At 25.4% G+C, this 16,697-nt stretch overlaps 1 protein-coding gene across 1 annotated transcript in view; it reads left to right on the top strand.

The window, feature by feature from the left end:
* Positions 1-16,625, top strand: part of LOC106760621 (PE-PGRS family protein PE_PGRS16-like) — a 22,411-nt gene extending 5,786 nt beyond the window's left edge. The window contains exons 3-4 of the mRNA XM_014644039.1: positions 8,608-8,718; positions 16,419-16,625. Of these exons, the coding sequence (XP_014499525.1) occupies positions 8,608-8,718; positions 16,419-16,625 (318 nt within the window). The remainder of the gene's footprint in view (positions 1-8,607; positions 8,719-16,418) is intronic.
* The last annotated feature ends 72 nt before the right edge of the window (positions 16,626-16,697 follow it).

Raw genomic sequence — 16,697 nt, 5'->3', positions numbered from 1 at the left:
TATATATATATATATATATATATATATATATATATATATATATATATATGGGTAAGACAAAATTAAAGAAAATAATTTTATTTAAATTATAAATTAGAAGAAATTATTAAAATAGGTCTATTGAAGTTTACATTAATTTGAGATTAGTGAGAAAAATAAATTGGAGCAAAAGGAAATAATATATTAGTATAAGGATGGTGAATCTAATTTATTCTTATTTGTTAGTGAAAAATATAAATTGAATCACATATGAATTAAAATTTAATTTTAAGTAAATTTAATTTGATAAAATAAAAGTTATTAATTTTAATAATATTTAACTTAATAAAATATAAATAAAATTAAAATTTTTTATTTTTACGAGTATCGAATATCTATGGATAGGGATAGTAGAATACCCATATTCAATTAGTTTATAAATAGGTATTAAAATAAGGGTTAAATATGTTTTTGATCCCTTAATTTTCAGTGAAAATTTGAATTAGTTCATTTTCGAAACTTTGGCCCAATTTAGCCCCTCAACTTTAGAAATTTATGGATTTAGTCATTTTAACCAAATTTTGCTAAGTTTATTTGACATTTCAAACCTCTTTCATGATAACATTTGAGTTGTTTGTTTTCACATTTTTTCTTCAATCTTAATTGAAACCTTAAATAAACTTAACAAAATTTTTGTTAAAGGGACTAAATTCATTAAGTTTTAAAGATAAAGCACTAAATTACTCCAAAGTTTTAAAGGGAAACTAATTCCAATTTTTACTAAAAATTAAGGGACCACAAACATATTTAACCCTTAAAATAATCATTATTCTCACAGATAATAAATACTCACGTCGATATATAAATATTTTTATCATCCATATATGTTGGTATACTTTATTAATAATGTTTTATACTTTTGTTAATTAATTGTGAATTAAGTATAAGTGTAATATTATATGATTTTATTGGAAATAATGGTATACATTCACATTAATTATAATTATATATATATATATATATATTAAAAATTAAAGAAAAATAATTTTATTTAAATTGTACATTAAAAATATTATTTATAATAGGTGTATTCGAGTTTAAATTAATTTGAGATTAGTAAAAAGGAAAGAAAAGAACAAATGAAGTAATATATTAATGTGAGCATGATGAATCTACTTTATTATACTGTAAAAGTAATTTATATTCATTAGAAAAATATCATATATATATATATATATATATATATATATATATATATATATATGGGTTTGTTAACTTGCGTACGCCTGTTTTTTAGTTGGTATAATATTTTAACAATGTATACTGGGTTTCAGTAGACAAAAATGCTCTTATATCATGAATTCTAAGTTTTAAGGTTAAGGGTATTTTAATAATTTTCATTCTCAAAATTAAAAAAATAAAAAAAGAAACCCCCAAACCCTTACTCATCTCTCTCATTCCTCTGAACCATTTCTCTTTCATCTCTTTCACTCTAACCTTTTCTTTGTCATCCCTACCGTAGCCCTAATTGAAAAAAATCAGAAACACTTGTCTTATTTTAATAATTTTCATTCTCAAAACTAAAAAAAGAAATCTCAAACCCTTACTCACCTCCTTCATTCCTCTCAATCCTTTCTCCTTCATCTCTCTCACTAAAACATTTTTTTTGTCATCTTTGCACTAGTCCCAACTAAAAAAACTGTAACATCCCGATTTTGGGGATATCTTGATTATTAGGAAAATTTTAAAATTTTTAAAATCCTAATATCATCATAGAAATCCACTTATAAAATACCAAAATTAATAAAATAGAAACAAAATAAAATAAACCCGATTACATTGACTCTAACGTTTATAGCACAAAAACTTTAATTAACATGAGTCTTTTCCCCCCTCTCGCATCTCTATCATGCATCTGAAGCATCTGCAACATCTGCTCCCGTATAACTTTTGGTTATACGATCATCGCAAGACATATACAACCACAAACACAAACAAATATGGGTAAGCTTCCATAACACAACCAATAATGATAAAGAAATGTACACGATAACTAAGCACAACTTAATAATAATACCATTCATCTATAATGTTACCTATATTCACATAATTGTTTTTATATTATGAACATAATCAATATCCTCGTTAACTATAATGTGACTATACTCTCCACATCATGATTTCTCATCACATTGTCATCATGAACCAACATTACATGAATTCTACTCCAACAATAATCAAAATAAATAAATAAATAACATTTACTAATAAACCAAAAACAATAAAACATTTATTGGTCTAATTAAAGATTATAATTGTATTATTCTTCTCTCTTATCAAACTAAAGTTAATAAGTAATTTAATATTCTAATTAATGATTATAATCTCATTATTCTCGTCTTTAAAAACAATTAATATTTATTTCTTCTTTCCAATTTCGTAAACTATTAATTAAATGACTTTAATTTCCGTTATTTTAATTTCAAAAACATAATCTTTATCTTTACTATTATTTTTATCCTCCAATTTCGATTTCCAAATATATTTAAAATTTTATTACTTTAACTTTATTACTTCTCTAATATCAGTTTAGAACATAAACTTTATTTTCAATTTTCCTTATCTTACATTTTCTTTTATCATTAATTTTGCATTTACCATTACTAATTCAGTGTCCAGCACAAAACTAATTTTAAGCCTACTAACCCAAACAACTCTTATTATTATTTTATTTTTAATTATTTTATTTAAGTTTGGTCCAATATCAATTCAATCCAACCCAAGTCCAAGTCCAAACTAAACCACTGGCCCAACCACACCATCCCAATCTGCAAGCCAAACTGAACATTCAGGGACTCCTCGGCCGGCCGCCACAACACTCCGACAGCACCCACCGGCGACTCCACTCGCGCAACTCCGACAACCACCACGGAACGGTTGCCACTGCCATCGCAACCACCGCCAGAATCCAAAAGGTGAAAAATCAGAAACCCAAAACGCAAGGTCGGAACAATCCCCAAATTGTAAGATCAGAACGCAAGAAACGTATATCAAGAACCAAAAATCCTAATTTACAAGAACAGATTGCAAATTTCCCAATTTCAGAAACAGGATGAATCAACCCCAGAAACTCCCAATTCAACTTCAGAAAACACAATTTCGACAAAAACCTCAAGGTTGACATTTTGAAGGCAATATTGCTTCCACTACAACGAAACCTCAAAACTAAATCGAAACCTTCAGTCAAAAATCTCGATTGCCACGAAACCGCCTGAGAATGGAAACCACCAGACCGTAACGCAAGCTTGCTCCTCTCCTCCACGACATCGCCATCAGACAGGGCTTCTCGCATTGCTAAAACATCGAATGTAGAACCCTCACGGAAACGCCGCCGCTGCATGACGCCTTCGTCGTGTCTAGTACAGTGCCGCTCTTCTCGCCGTCGTGACGTTTTGCCTTGCTCAAGACATAGAGTCCTAAGATTTGGTTGTCCGCGAGAGAGTGGAATAGAAAGAAGCTTAAAGCTTCTGGTGAGTAAGAGTGATAAAGTTGAACAACGAGAGAGAGAGAGAGAGAGATGGGAAATTGAATAGAGAAAGAGAGATGGTGAAAGTGCTTTCCACCTTCAACAGGGTCTTCTGAATCCAAAAAGAATGAAAAGGCTGAAACCCCCAAATTAAAATAAATTCCAAACCCTAAATTTTATTACAGTAATTGCCATAATTAAAACCCTACGTATAATATACTTTCTGTGATACAGAATTCAATCACATGAATTCTTAATAATATAAAATTCTTAATCTTAATCTCTCTCTGACACATAATTCCATTTACGTGAATTCCTAGTAATGTAACATTCAATTAGCACATGAATCATTCTATTATTCAATTACCTATAATTCAATTACGTAGAATTCCATTGCTTGTCAAATGATGTTCAGGTATTAATACTCAATAAACAGTGCCGTTTATGTATGATTAAAAATATCAATCAAAAATTCTACCACATCAAAAAAATATTCAATCATGATATTGAACACTCAATTAAATTATCCACCATTTAAATGTAAAGATAGCTTATCATAATCATATAAAATACTCAAGAAAATTTCTACATTCATCATAAAATCAAGAAAAAAAGAAAACTTCTCATACCTTAGCCAATTATAGAGCATCAATCAATAATAGGTCTTCACACTTCTACTATATCTTTTAAAAGAAAACATTTCTCTTCTTCAAAGAAAGTTTCTAACTTACAATGCTGTATGTTCTCTTTCTCTCCCCTTTAACGTAATCTCCTTTTCTTTTCTTTTATAAACCTCCTTTTTATTTTTATTTTAAATAAATCATATTATAATTAAAAGAAACCACCTAGGTAGTGATCTTTATAATATCTCAAGTGATTTTAAAAAAATAACCTCTTATCCCTTTTTTTTTCTAATTTTCAACTTATATTATTTAAAGTACTTTTCTTTATTTGCCACACCCTTATTTATAACTTTCACACCTTAATTACAAAATGGAAAGGACATTCTTACCCTTAAGAAAATATAAATAAAATCAAACAAATGTTTCACAGGAACCTCTCTCTAAGATCCGAACTCTCTTACATTCAATCCTAAATAAATATTTTTAGCAACAAGCCAACACATCACACTAGAATATAACACATCACAAATTTAACCATCAAACAATAAGAAGTGTTACACTTATATTAACAAAATAATATAGAACTTTATGTTCTTCTCAAGACTTGCACACTAACTAAACTACACAACACCTTGTAAACTCACGTAGATTTTAATAAAACATATTTAAGACTTATTTATAAACTCTACATTTTCTCGGTCTTACAAAAACACTCCTTATTAAACAATTTAATTTTGTAAAGAGTTGAGTCATTGACATATTCACCTTCCGAAAAAAGTTCATTCAAAATCTCTTTAATTTCATTATCTTCACTACATATATTACAGCCGACAGGCACAACTTGCACCAAGACTTATGAGCATCCTTCCTTTACATTCTGAGACTACTACGTAACATTGTTCCGTGGCCATTTAATTTTTTGGTAGAAATTCATTAACTTGTTTTCCTTTACTAAAGAAAGAACAAATCAAAATACAATAAAATTCTCAACGATAAAATCAAACAATTAAATTCTAAATCTTGAAATTTTATTTAAAATTATATAAAGAAAAAAATTAGGTGCTTTAATTTTTTTTATTTATGTAAGTATTTTTTTTTTCCTCTAACCATTTTATTTAATAATAAGTGTTTTTTTAGTTGGGGCTAGTAGAAATGACAAAGAAAATGTTTGAATGAGAGAGAAGAAGGAGAAAAGGTTGAGAGGAATGAAGGAGATGAGTAAGGGTTTGGGGTTTCTTTTTTTAGTTTTGAGAATGAAAATTATTAAAGTAAGACAAGTGTTTTTTATTTTTTTCAATTGGGGCTAGAATAGCGATGACAGATAAAAGGTTGAACTGAAAGAAATGAATGAAAGAGAAAGGGTTGAGAGGAATGAGAGAGGTGGATAGGGGTTTTGGGGAGTTTCTTTTTTTATTTTTTTAATTTTGAGAATGAAAATTATTAAAATATCCTTAACCTTAAAACTTAAAATTCATGATATAAGGGCATTTTTGTTTATTAAAACCGGGTACACATTGCTAAAAATGAAAAACAGGTATACACAAGTTAACAAACCGTGTATATATATATATATATATATATATATATATATATATATATATATATATATATATATATATATATATATATATATATATATATATATATATATATATATATATAGACACGTTTTTAATATAGCAGATCTTATAAAAGAAGTGGAAATTTATAATATAATATAACAAATTGATATCTGGCATAATTTGTACATATTAGTGACAATCAAACTTATTTAATATATATCTAATTTGTCTTCGGTGTAATGTCTTTTTTTTGTTAGTTTTGTGAGTTTTCTTTTAATAATATTTGACCGAGAAATATAGAGACGATAACAAGTGTAAATAATTAAAAAAGTTGGAAAAAATAAAGGTGTATTAAATTTCTTAATATGGTAAGGTTTAGACACAAAATTAATTATTTTATTCTATTAGTTTGACAAATTAATCCAATACTTCATGTTTTTTCTTTTCATATCAATTGTGATTGTTAGTTTAATATTGCTCTTGCACTATTTGAATAATTTATTTTAATAATTCTAAATATATTATTTAAATTACTTTTCTAGGTTTTTGTTGTCTTCTTTTCTCTATTTTTCTTTAATTTATCTCTTAGTGTACTTTCTTATTTTGATTAGTTTTTTTAGTTTTATTTTTCTTGTATAGTTTGTGTTATTCATGATCTCAGTTTTCTTCAAAAAATTATTTTTCTTTCTTGTAATTAGTATATATATATATATAATAAAAATTTGAGATCAATTAATTACACATTTTGAGGATTTTTTTTTAAAACTAACCAATTTTTTTTTTCCGAAGATGGTAAGACAAGACACTCACCAAACATTCACGAGATATATGCCAAAGTGGTAACTTCATTAAAAAAAACTTGTCTAAACTCCTTTTCATTTAAATAAAATAAATCGCAATATGTATAGTTCGGTTATGTTATGTGAGAAATGTAATTTTATTGTTTTGTATTTTTTATTTTTAATAATTTTTATATGATGATAAATGAATAATGGATTTTGAAGTATTAACAGATAATCAAAATATAATAATACCTAATTTGATCTTATTGGAAAATTTCTTTTCATTTTAAAATTAAAATTAAACGAAATAAATTATGTCTGCACGAGTTTTTTTTTTCTTTCTAAATAATTAGGAAATATTACCGTAAATTAAAATTAATTTATAAATAAGTTGGAAGAAAGAAATTAAAATTTTATATGACTCTTTGCAAATTAACTTTACTTAAATTAATTTTAATTTATATAAATTCAATTACAAATAGTAATTTATATAAAACATCATGTATTTGATTTCATCATGAAAGATCGATCAGAATAAAACAAATCAAAGGACATAATCTATGATGTTGGCGTAAAAGTTTTTGTCCAAACATATGTATGAGACGATGTCCACTAATGCTATGTCGGTTCAACTAAACTCACACTTTTGTCAATAGTGTTAAGGCTTGTGAATTTGAAGATCACCAATGAATGGAGCAATAAGAGTTTCACAGAGTTTTTGTCATTGTTGAATGAAATGCTTTCATATGGAAATAATACTCACTCGTAATTATGATGCGATGAAAATTCTTCATTCGATGGGTATGAAGTATAAAAGGATATATGCATCTTCTAATGGTTGCATATTATACATGAAAAAGTTTAAATGTTTGAAAAGAATGTATAAAATGTGGATTATCAATATATAAGCGATAAAACAATAGTGAAGATAGTAGTTATATATAGAAAATGATGGTTTTGTTATGAAAGTAGTTTGTTATCTTCCAATCGTAGTCATACTTAAGCATTTGTTTGTGAGTCCAAAAGACACTAAAAATCTTAAATTGCTTGCAGACGAGAGAATAATTAATCGACTACTTTGTCATTCAGTTCATTCAATACAATGGAAAAATATTGATCATGAATTCTTCCAATTCGATCAAGAATGTAGAAATCTTCAGCTTGGTTTAACTATCGGAAGAGTGAACTCATTGGGTAATTAGGTGTTGCTTTCTCCACCACCCCAAATACTCCTACACCTCTTCACTATTTTCATATGTTGAAATATTAAATCATTTATGAAATAACTAATTTAATACTTTTACTTAAAAATATAAAAAATAAAAATACTTTAAAAAGTACATTTTTATATATTTAAAATATTATTGACTGAATTTATACTGTTAAAAAACTTATTAAATAGGTTTTTTTTAATTAATATGATATATATATATATATATATATATATATATATATGTATATATTTAATTTCGTTACAGACAATATAATATAGTTTTCAATATTTATAAATTGATTTAATAATTGGGTAAAGATGAACCTTGTAAGATAAAATAACATGTAATAATTTGTCACAAGCAATCCTATTTTTCTTTTTGCTTCGTTAGAAAAGAAAACGACAATGAGTGTTTGGTTTGTAACATATTTACTTCATTATCCATTATCCTTTCTCCATTTCCTGCTTTACGCTCGTCTTTCAAATATGATGGACCCACAAGCATATAAAAAACTAATTTCACTGTGACATGTCAATGTTAACCGCGTGTCAAATATTATTTTTTAATAAATTAAGCATAATCGAGTTTTTTTTTCTTAAATAATTAATAAAATTCATTGTAAATTAAAATTAATTTATAAACAAGTTGGAAGTAAAGTTTTGAAATTTTATGTAACCTTTTTACAAATTAAATTTACTTAAATTAATTTTAATTTATATAAATCCAATTTCATTATTTCTTTTTAAATGTTAATAGTTGAAACTTATATTTATCCATTATTATATGACAAAAAAATTATGAGTTGTCTAATAATATAGAAAGACAGAGAGACAAAATAATCATATTTTATTAAAAGTTAAGAATACATATAAAGATAATTGTATTCGATGAAAAAGACGACTCAGTAATGTGGTGGTGTAGGTGGGGCATTGTGTGGTGGTGGTGCTTGGTGTGGTGGTGGTGAATGACGTGGGTGGTGTCGATGGTGGTGGTGGTGTGGTGGTGGGGCTTGGTGGTGTGGGGAATGGTGTGGTGGGTACCCTTTATCATTATCACTTTGAGATGGAATAATGGGTTCTCTTGCTTGTGTTTCCATCACGCATAAATCTGCATCACAAAATCTAATTAAGAACAATGCCCAACCAATTTTTTAAATAAAAAAGTAATTCTAATTGTCCACAAAAGCAATGTCAACGATTTGATTTCATAAGAGATCAAAATATGTAATGTAAAAGAAAATGGTCCATTTGAATTGAGAAACTAAAAAGAGAGTGAATAGAATATCATTGATAACCTGAAGTCATGATGAAAAGAGCTAATAAAAATGTCATATTAACAAGAGAACATTTTGAAGAACCCATGTTGTTCACTGAACATGTTATTCAACCACAACTATTAACCTATATATACTCAAATGATGAAAACAATTTCAAATAAAAGACAAAAAACCATCCATATCTCTTTTTAGAGAATAAATGTATTAACTTAGGCATTTATTGAAATTTTAATACTTTGTACTTTTGTTAATTAATTCTGAAGTGTGTGTGGGGAAGGGAAGGCAAAATTAAAGAAAATAATTTCGTTAAATTAGTCCAAAATTTCAAAAAATAACTAATTTAAATTTTTAATAAAAATTAAAAAACCACAGACATATTTAATCCTTGAAATAACGGTTATTCTCGTAGATAATAAATACTTACATACATACATAAATATTTTTATCATCCTTAGATGTAGGTATACTTTATTAATTATGTTTTATATTTTTATTAATTAATTATAAATTAAATATTGTATTCTATTTTGGTATTCTCTCTTTTATATACTCCATTTTTTAATTTCTCTTCCTTTTGTAATTTTTCATTTTTCCCAATTTGATGTACTTATCCTGTCTCTTCTTTCTCATAACTTAAAATTCGCTAGAATACAATTTTCATCTTCCCTCTATGGTATTTTCAAAAAATATCAGTCGCATAAACGAAGACTTTTGAAAATGTTATATGATAAAAAAATAAAGATCACAGCTTACACAATTTTTATAATGATTTACAATCATTAAAGTGTGAAATTATAATTTACTTCTCAAATTATTATATATTACACAATTTTTTACAATAATTTAGTATCATTAAAAGTTGAAATTAGAATTTACTTTTGTCTCAATTTTTTTTATATTTTGATTCTAAGTATGAATGTAGTTTCTCTAATATAAACATATTAAATTTTTTTATGAATCAGAGGTATTTTACGAGGACAGTTTAACTTGACAGGATTTAACAAATCTAAAAACATTATCCTCATTAAAATAAAAAGACTATATACATTGAATTTTTAAAATATTTTAAAAACTTAAAATAAGAACTAATTTATGCAAAAACATATTTAATCCTAAAATAAAATAATAAAAAGAAAAAAATAATATATATATATATATATATATATATATATATATATAATTTGTTAATTTATATAATCTCTTAAAATATACATTTTTTTTAAAGTATGTTTTTTTAATGAATAAAGATATTTTTGTGAATTAAAATTTGTTATAATTTAAGAAGTTACATAAGTTAATAAAGATATATATATATATGGATTTGTTAATTTCTGTAATATTTAAAATGTATTAAATTTTAATTGATAAAAAAAATTATTCAATAAAAAGAAATACTTTAAATAGAAAGATATTTTAATAATTTTTATTTTAATTTAAAATAAAAGTATAAAAAATTAAGAAATTATTTAAATACTTTTAATCTTAAAATTTAGAATTTAGAATACATGAAAGCAATTTTACCAACTAAAATATGGTAAATTTTTAGTATATTTTAAAAGGTGACATAATATATATATATATATATATATATATATATATATATATATACCTGTGAAAATATAATAATAAAGTTTTAATCTACTAAAAAATCATTTTTACATGTGTATAAATGCAAGGAAATAAGTACTAATGTTTATTTTTGACTAGGAACTGATAATAAAAAAATAAGTAAATAATAAAACTGTATAATATGTTTTATGAGTAATTAAAATGTTATACTTTATTTTAGAAAATATATAATTTATAAGTTGAACCATTGAATTGGTACTACAAATTTTTTTACTATAACTGAAAAAAAATTAACATAATTTATTAAATATAAAACAATGTAATTAGGATGCCACGATAGATGGTATCAGAACAACGTTTTATGTGAAAATTGCAAAATATGTTCATTTATCTTAAGATTTTTATTTTAAGTGAAAATTCAAAAATATGTTCATCACAAGATTTTTATTCTAAGTAGTATAATTTTAGATGACAAATAATAGAAAGAACAATGAATTGACTACAAATTATAAAAAATATGGACGTTAAAAGAATAAAATGCTTGGAGGGATAACAAAATCTAAAGACAATGATACGTTAACACAATACATATTTTTAATTAGATTTAAAATACTTCAGCATAATAATAAATAAATATTGATTCAAATGTGAAAAATTTAAAAATACAACCATTTAAAAAAATGTTACAATATTAGTGTAATGTAGAATCCTTTTCAACTTGAAAATCAGAGTGCTTTTAATAGGTACTCACTATAAAAAAAAGGAAAAACGAAAAACAAAACTTAAAAATAATTAGAAAATCTGTCCGGTCTTCAAAACAACTTGTATTGCTTTTAGTAAGAGACTTCAACCCAATACCTAAAACAATTAGTTTAAATTTTGTTTATGTATCAAGTGACCCTACTTTAAATAACATATTTATCACATTTCTTAAGAAATATGAAATGAATATAATTTATTAAGATAGTGCAAATAAAACAAAATTGAAGCTATTAATTAAATCATTTCTAATACATAATAGAACTTAAAGTTTATAGCATACGTTTAAAAATATAAATTATTAGCTTAAAATGAATGTGATACTCTCCTAAAATAAAGATAATCATACTACCAATTTAATAGATATAATAAATTTTAATAATTAAAGAATTCATTTTCACAACAATTTCAAAATTATATAATGTAATTATAGTGTTCATATATTTGTTGATAAATCGTTGCTAAATTACAAATACAATTAACAAAACTAAAATCATAAACTTAGAAGAAATGCCACTTTATAAAATATAGTCACGATATATCAAGTCAATGTGTATCTGAATATGGAGGGTGACATGTTAGTAATCAATGAGCAATTTTGCATATTTTATACTTCGAGTTTTGTCTAATTTAAATTAGGAAAATGATACTTTGATAATATTTTTTTAACAATATTTTAACATTATGTCATTTTCTGATTGATCTAAAATTATTCCTTATTCAATAATAATAATTATAAACACCACTATGGATTAATCCCATAATTACACATAAATGATGTTAAAATATTGTAAAAAAATGTTGGTATTATCCAATTAATTATTGAGTTGTTCTTGATTAATTAATGTTGGCTTTTATTATATAGTAGTGACAACCAAACTTGTTTAATATAANGACTTTCATTGATTATATCTAATTTGTCTTTAGTGTAATGTCTTTTTGTTAGTTTTGTGAGTTTTCTATCACAATTCTTGATAATTAGACATATGTCCAATGTTTTAAATAACATTTGACCAAGACATATAGAGATCATGTGTAAATGGTTAAAGAAAGTTGGAAAAAATAAAGGTGTATTAAATTTCTTAAAATGATAACGTTAGACACAAAATTATTTATTTTATTTTATTAGTTTGACAAATTAGTGCAATACTTCATGTTTTTCTTTTCATATCAATTGTGATTTTTAGTTTAATAATACTCTTGTACCGTTTGAATAATTTATTTTAATAATTCTAATATGTTATTTAAATTACTTTTCTAGGTTTTTGTTGTCTTCTTTTTTCTATCTTTATTTTTTTATCTCTTAGTGTACTTTCTTAGTTTGATTAGTTTTTATAGTTTATTTTTCTTGTATAGTTTGTGTTTTTCATCATCTCAGTTTTTTCCAAATATTTCAAAATTATTTTTCTTTTCTATAATTAATATATATAAATTGAGATCAATTAATTACACACTTTAAGTGAGGATTTTTTTAAAAACTAACCAATTTTTTTCCTTTATTTTAGTTTTGTAACCAATTTGTCTCCGAAGATGTGATATAATATAGGAACATAATGAGACATGAAACAAAATAATCATACTTTATTAAGAACTAAGAATACATAAGAGTAAGAAGATGACAAATTGCATCCGAAGAAAAAGATGACTCAGAAAGGTGGAGGTGGTGCTCGACGGAATTGTGGTTGTGCTATGTGTGGTGGTGGTGCTTGGTGTGGTGGTGGCGAATGACGTGGGTGGTGTCGATGGTGGTGGTGGTGTGGTGGTGGGACTTGGTGGGGTGGGGAATGGTGTGGTGGTTGTGGTTGGTGTGGTGGTTGATGTAGTGAGTACCCTTTATCATTATCACTTTGAGATGGAATAATGGGTTCCCTTGCTTGTGTCTTCATCATGCACAAATCTGAATCACAAAATCTAATTAAGAACAATGCTCAACCAATTTTCCAAATAAAAAAGTAATTCAAATTGTCCACAAAAGCAATGTCAACGATATGATTTCATAAGAAATCAAAATATGTAATGTAAAAGAAAATTGGTCATTTGAATTGAGAAACTAAAAAGAGAGTGAATTGAACATCATTAACCTGAAGTCATGATGAAAAGAGCTAATAAGAACGCCATATTGACAAGAGAACAGTTTGAAAAACCCATGTTGTTCACTGAAGATGTTATTTAACCACAACTATTAACCTATATATACTCAAATGGTGAAAGCAATTTCAAGTAAAAGACAAAAAACCATCAATATCTCTTTTTAGAGAATAAATGTATTAACTTAGGCATTCAATGAAATTTTAATGCTTTGTACTTTTGTTAATTAATTATGAAGTGTGAGCAATTAATATTCATTAAAAGAAAATGATTAATAATAGGTCTATTGTAGTTTACATTAATTTGAGATTAGTGAGAAAAATAAATTGGGAAAAAATGAAATAATATATTAGTATGAGGGTGATGAATCTAATTTATTCTTATTTGTTANTATAAAATATAAATTGAATTAAATATAAATTAAAATTTAATTTTAATTAAATTTAACTTAATAAATTATTTTTTTTAATTTTAATTATATATAACTTAATAAAATATAAATAAAATTTTTAATTTATTTTTACGAGTATCGAATATCTATGGATAGNGATAGTAGAATACCCACACTCAATCAGTTTATAAATAATTATTAAAATAAGGGTTAAATATGTTTTTGGTCTCTTAATTTTCACTAAAAATTGGAATTAGTCCATTTTCGAAACTTTGACCCAATTTAGTTTCTCTACTTTAGAAATTTGTGGATTTAGTCATTTTAACCAAATTTGGTCAAGTTTATTTGACATTTCGAACCTATTTCATGAAAACGCTTGAGTTGTTTGTGTAGATTTTTTCTTCAATCTTAATTGTAAAATGCAGTTGAAACCTCAAATAAACTTAACATAATTTTAATTACTAAATGCAAAAAAATAAGTTTTAATCCTGTGAAAATATAATAATAAAGTTTTAATCCTACTAAAAAAATCATGTTTCATTTGTATAAATGCAAACAAATAAGTACTAATATTTAATTATGACTAGGAATTGATAATAAATAAATAAATAATAACACTGTAAAATATTTTTTTTGAGTAATTAAAATGTTATACTTTATTTTAGAAAATATATAATTTATAAGTTGAACCATTGAATTGGTACTACAAAACTTTTTACTATAATTGAAAAAAAATTAACAATTTATTAAATATAAAACAATGTAATTAGGATGCCACGTTATATGGTATCAGAACAACGTTTTATATGATAATTGCAAAATATGTTCATCTTAAGATTTTTATTCTAAGTGAAAATTGCAAAATATGTTCATCACAAGATTTTTATTCGAAGTAGTATAATTTTAGATGACAAATAATAGAAAGAACAATGAATTGACTACAAATTATAAAAAATATGGACGTTAAAAGAATCAAATGCTTGGAGATATGAAAATTTCAAAATATGTTCATCTTAAGATTTTTATTCTAAGTGAAAATTGCAAAATATGTTCATCANAAGATTTTTATTCTAAGTAGTATAATTTTAGATGACAAATAATAGAAAGAACAATGAATTGACTACAAATTATAAAAAATATGGACGTTAAAAGAATCAAATGCTTGGAGGGATAACAAAATCTGGTGCTCGACGGAATTGTGGTTGTGCTATGTGTGGTGGTGGTGCTTGGTGTGGTGGTGGCGAGTGACGTGGGTGGTGTCGATGGTGGTGGTGGTGTGGTGGTGGTGCTTGGTGGGGTGGGGAATGGTGTGGTGGTTGTGGTTGGTGTGGTGGTTGGTGTAGTGGGTACCCTTTATCATTATCACTTTGAGATGGAATAACCGGTTCGCTTGCTTGTGTCTTCATCATGCACAAATCTGAATCACAAAATCTAATTAAGAACAATGCTCAACCAATTTTCCAAATAAAAAAGTAACTCAAATTGTCCACAAAAGCAATGTTAACGATATGATTTCATAAGAAATCAAAATATGTAATGTAAAAATGAGCAATTTTGCATATTTTATACTTCGAGTTTTGTCTAATTTAAATTAGGAAAATGATACTTTGATAATATTTTTTTAACAATATTTTAACATTATGTCATTTTCTGATTGATCCAAAATTACTCCATAATCAATAATAATAATAATTATAAACACCACTATGGATTAATCACATAATTACACATAAATGATGTTAAAATATTGTAAAAAAAATATTGGAATTATCCAATTAATTATTGAGTTGTTCTTGATTAATTAATGTTGGTATTTTATTATATATTAATGACAACCAAACTTGTTTAATATAAAGACTTTCATTGATTATATCTTATTTGTCTTTAGTGCAATGTCTTTTTGTTAGTTTTTGTCAGTTTTCTATCACAATTCTTGATAATTAGACATATGTCCAATGTTTTAAATAACATTTGACCAAGACATACAGAGGTCATAACAAGTGTAAATGGTTAAAGAAAGTTGGAAAAAATAAAGGTGTATCAAATTTCTTAAAATGATAAGGTTTAGACATAAAATTATTTATTTTATTTTATTAGTTTGACAAATTAATGCAATACTTCATGTTTTTCTTTTCATATCAATTGTGATTTTTAGTTTAATAATACTCTTGTACCGTTTGAATAATTTATTTTAATAATTCTAATATGTTATTTAAATTACTTTTCTAGGTTTTTGTTGTCTTCTTTTTTCTATATTTCTTTTTTTATCTCTTAGTGTACTTTCTTAGTTTGATTAGTTTTTATAGTTTTATTTTTATTGTATAGTTTGTGTTTTTCATGATCTCAGTTTTCTTCAAATATTTCAAAATTATTTTTCTTTTCTGTAATTAATATATATATATATATATATATATATATATATATATATTGAGATCAATTAATTACACATTTGTAGTGAGTATTTTTTTAAAAACTAACCAATTTTTTTTCTTTATTTTAGTTTTGTAACCCATTTGTCTCCGAAGATGTGATATAATATAGGAACATCATGAGACATGAAACAAAATAATCATACTTTATTAAGAACTAAGAATACATAAGAGTAAAAAGATGACAAATTGCATCCGAAGAAAAAGATGACTCAATAAGGTGGAGGTGGTGCTCGACGGAATTGTGGTTGTGCTATGTGTGGTGGTGGTGCTTGGTGTGGTGGTGGCGAGTGACGTGGGTGGTGTCGATGGTGGTGGTGGTGTGGTGGTGGTGCTTGGTGGGGTGGGGAATGGTGTGGTGGTTGTGGTTGGTGTGGTGGTTGGTGTAGTGGATACCCTTTATCATTATCACTTTGAGATGGAATGACGGGTTCGCTTGCTTGTGTCTTCATCATGCACAAATCTGAATCACAAAATCTAATTAAGAACAATGCTCAAC

Source organism: Vigna radiata, chromosome 5, assembly GCF_000741045.1.
Source record: "Vigna radiata var. radiata cultivar VC1973A chromosome 5, Vradiata_ver6, whole genome shotgun sequence".
Classification (NCBI taxonomy): Eukaryota; Viridiplantae; Streptophyta; class Magnoliopsida; order Fabales; family Fabaceae; genus Vigna; species Vigna radiata.
This window is presented reverse-complemented; position numbering and strand designations above follow the sequence as displayed.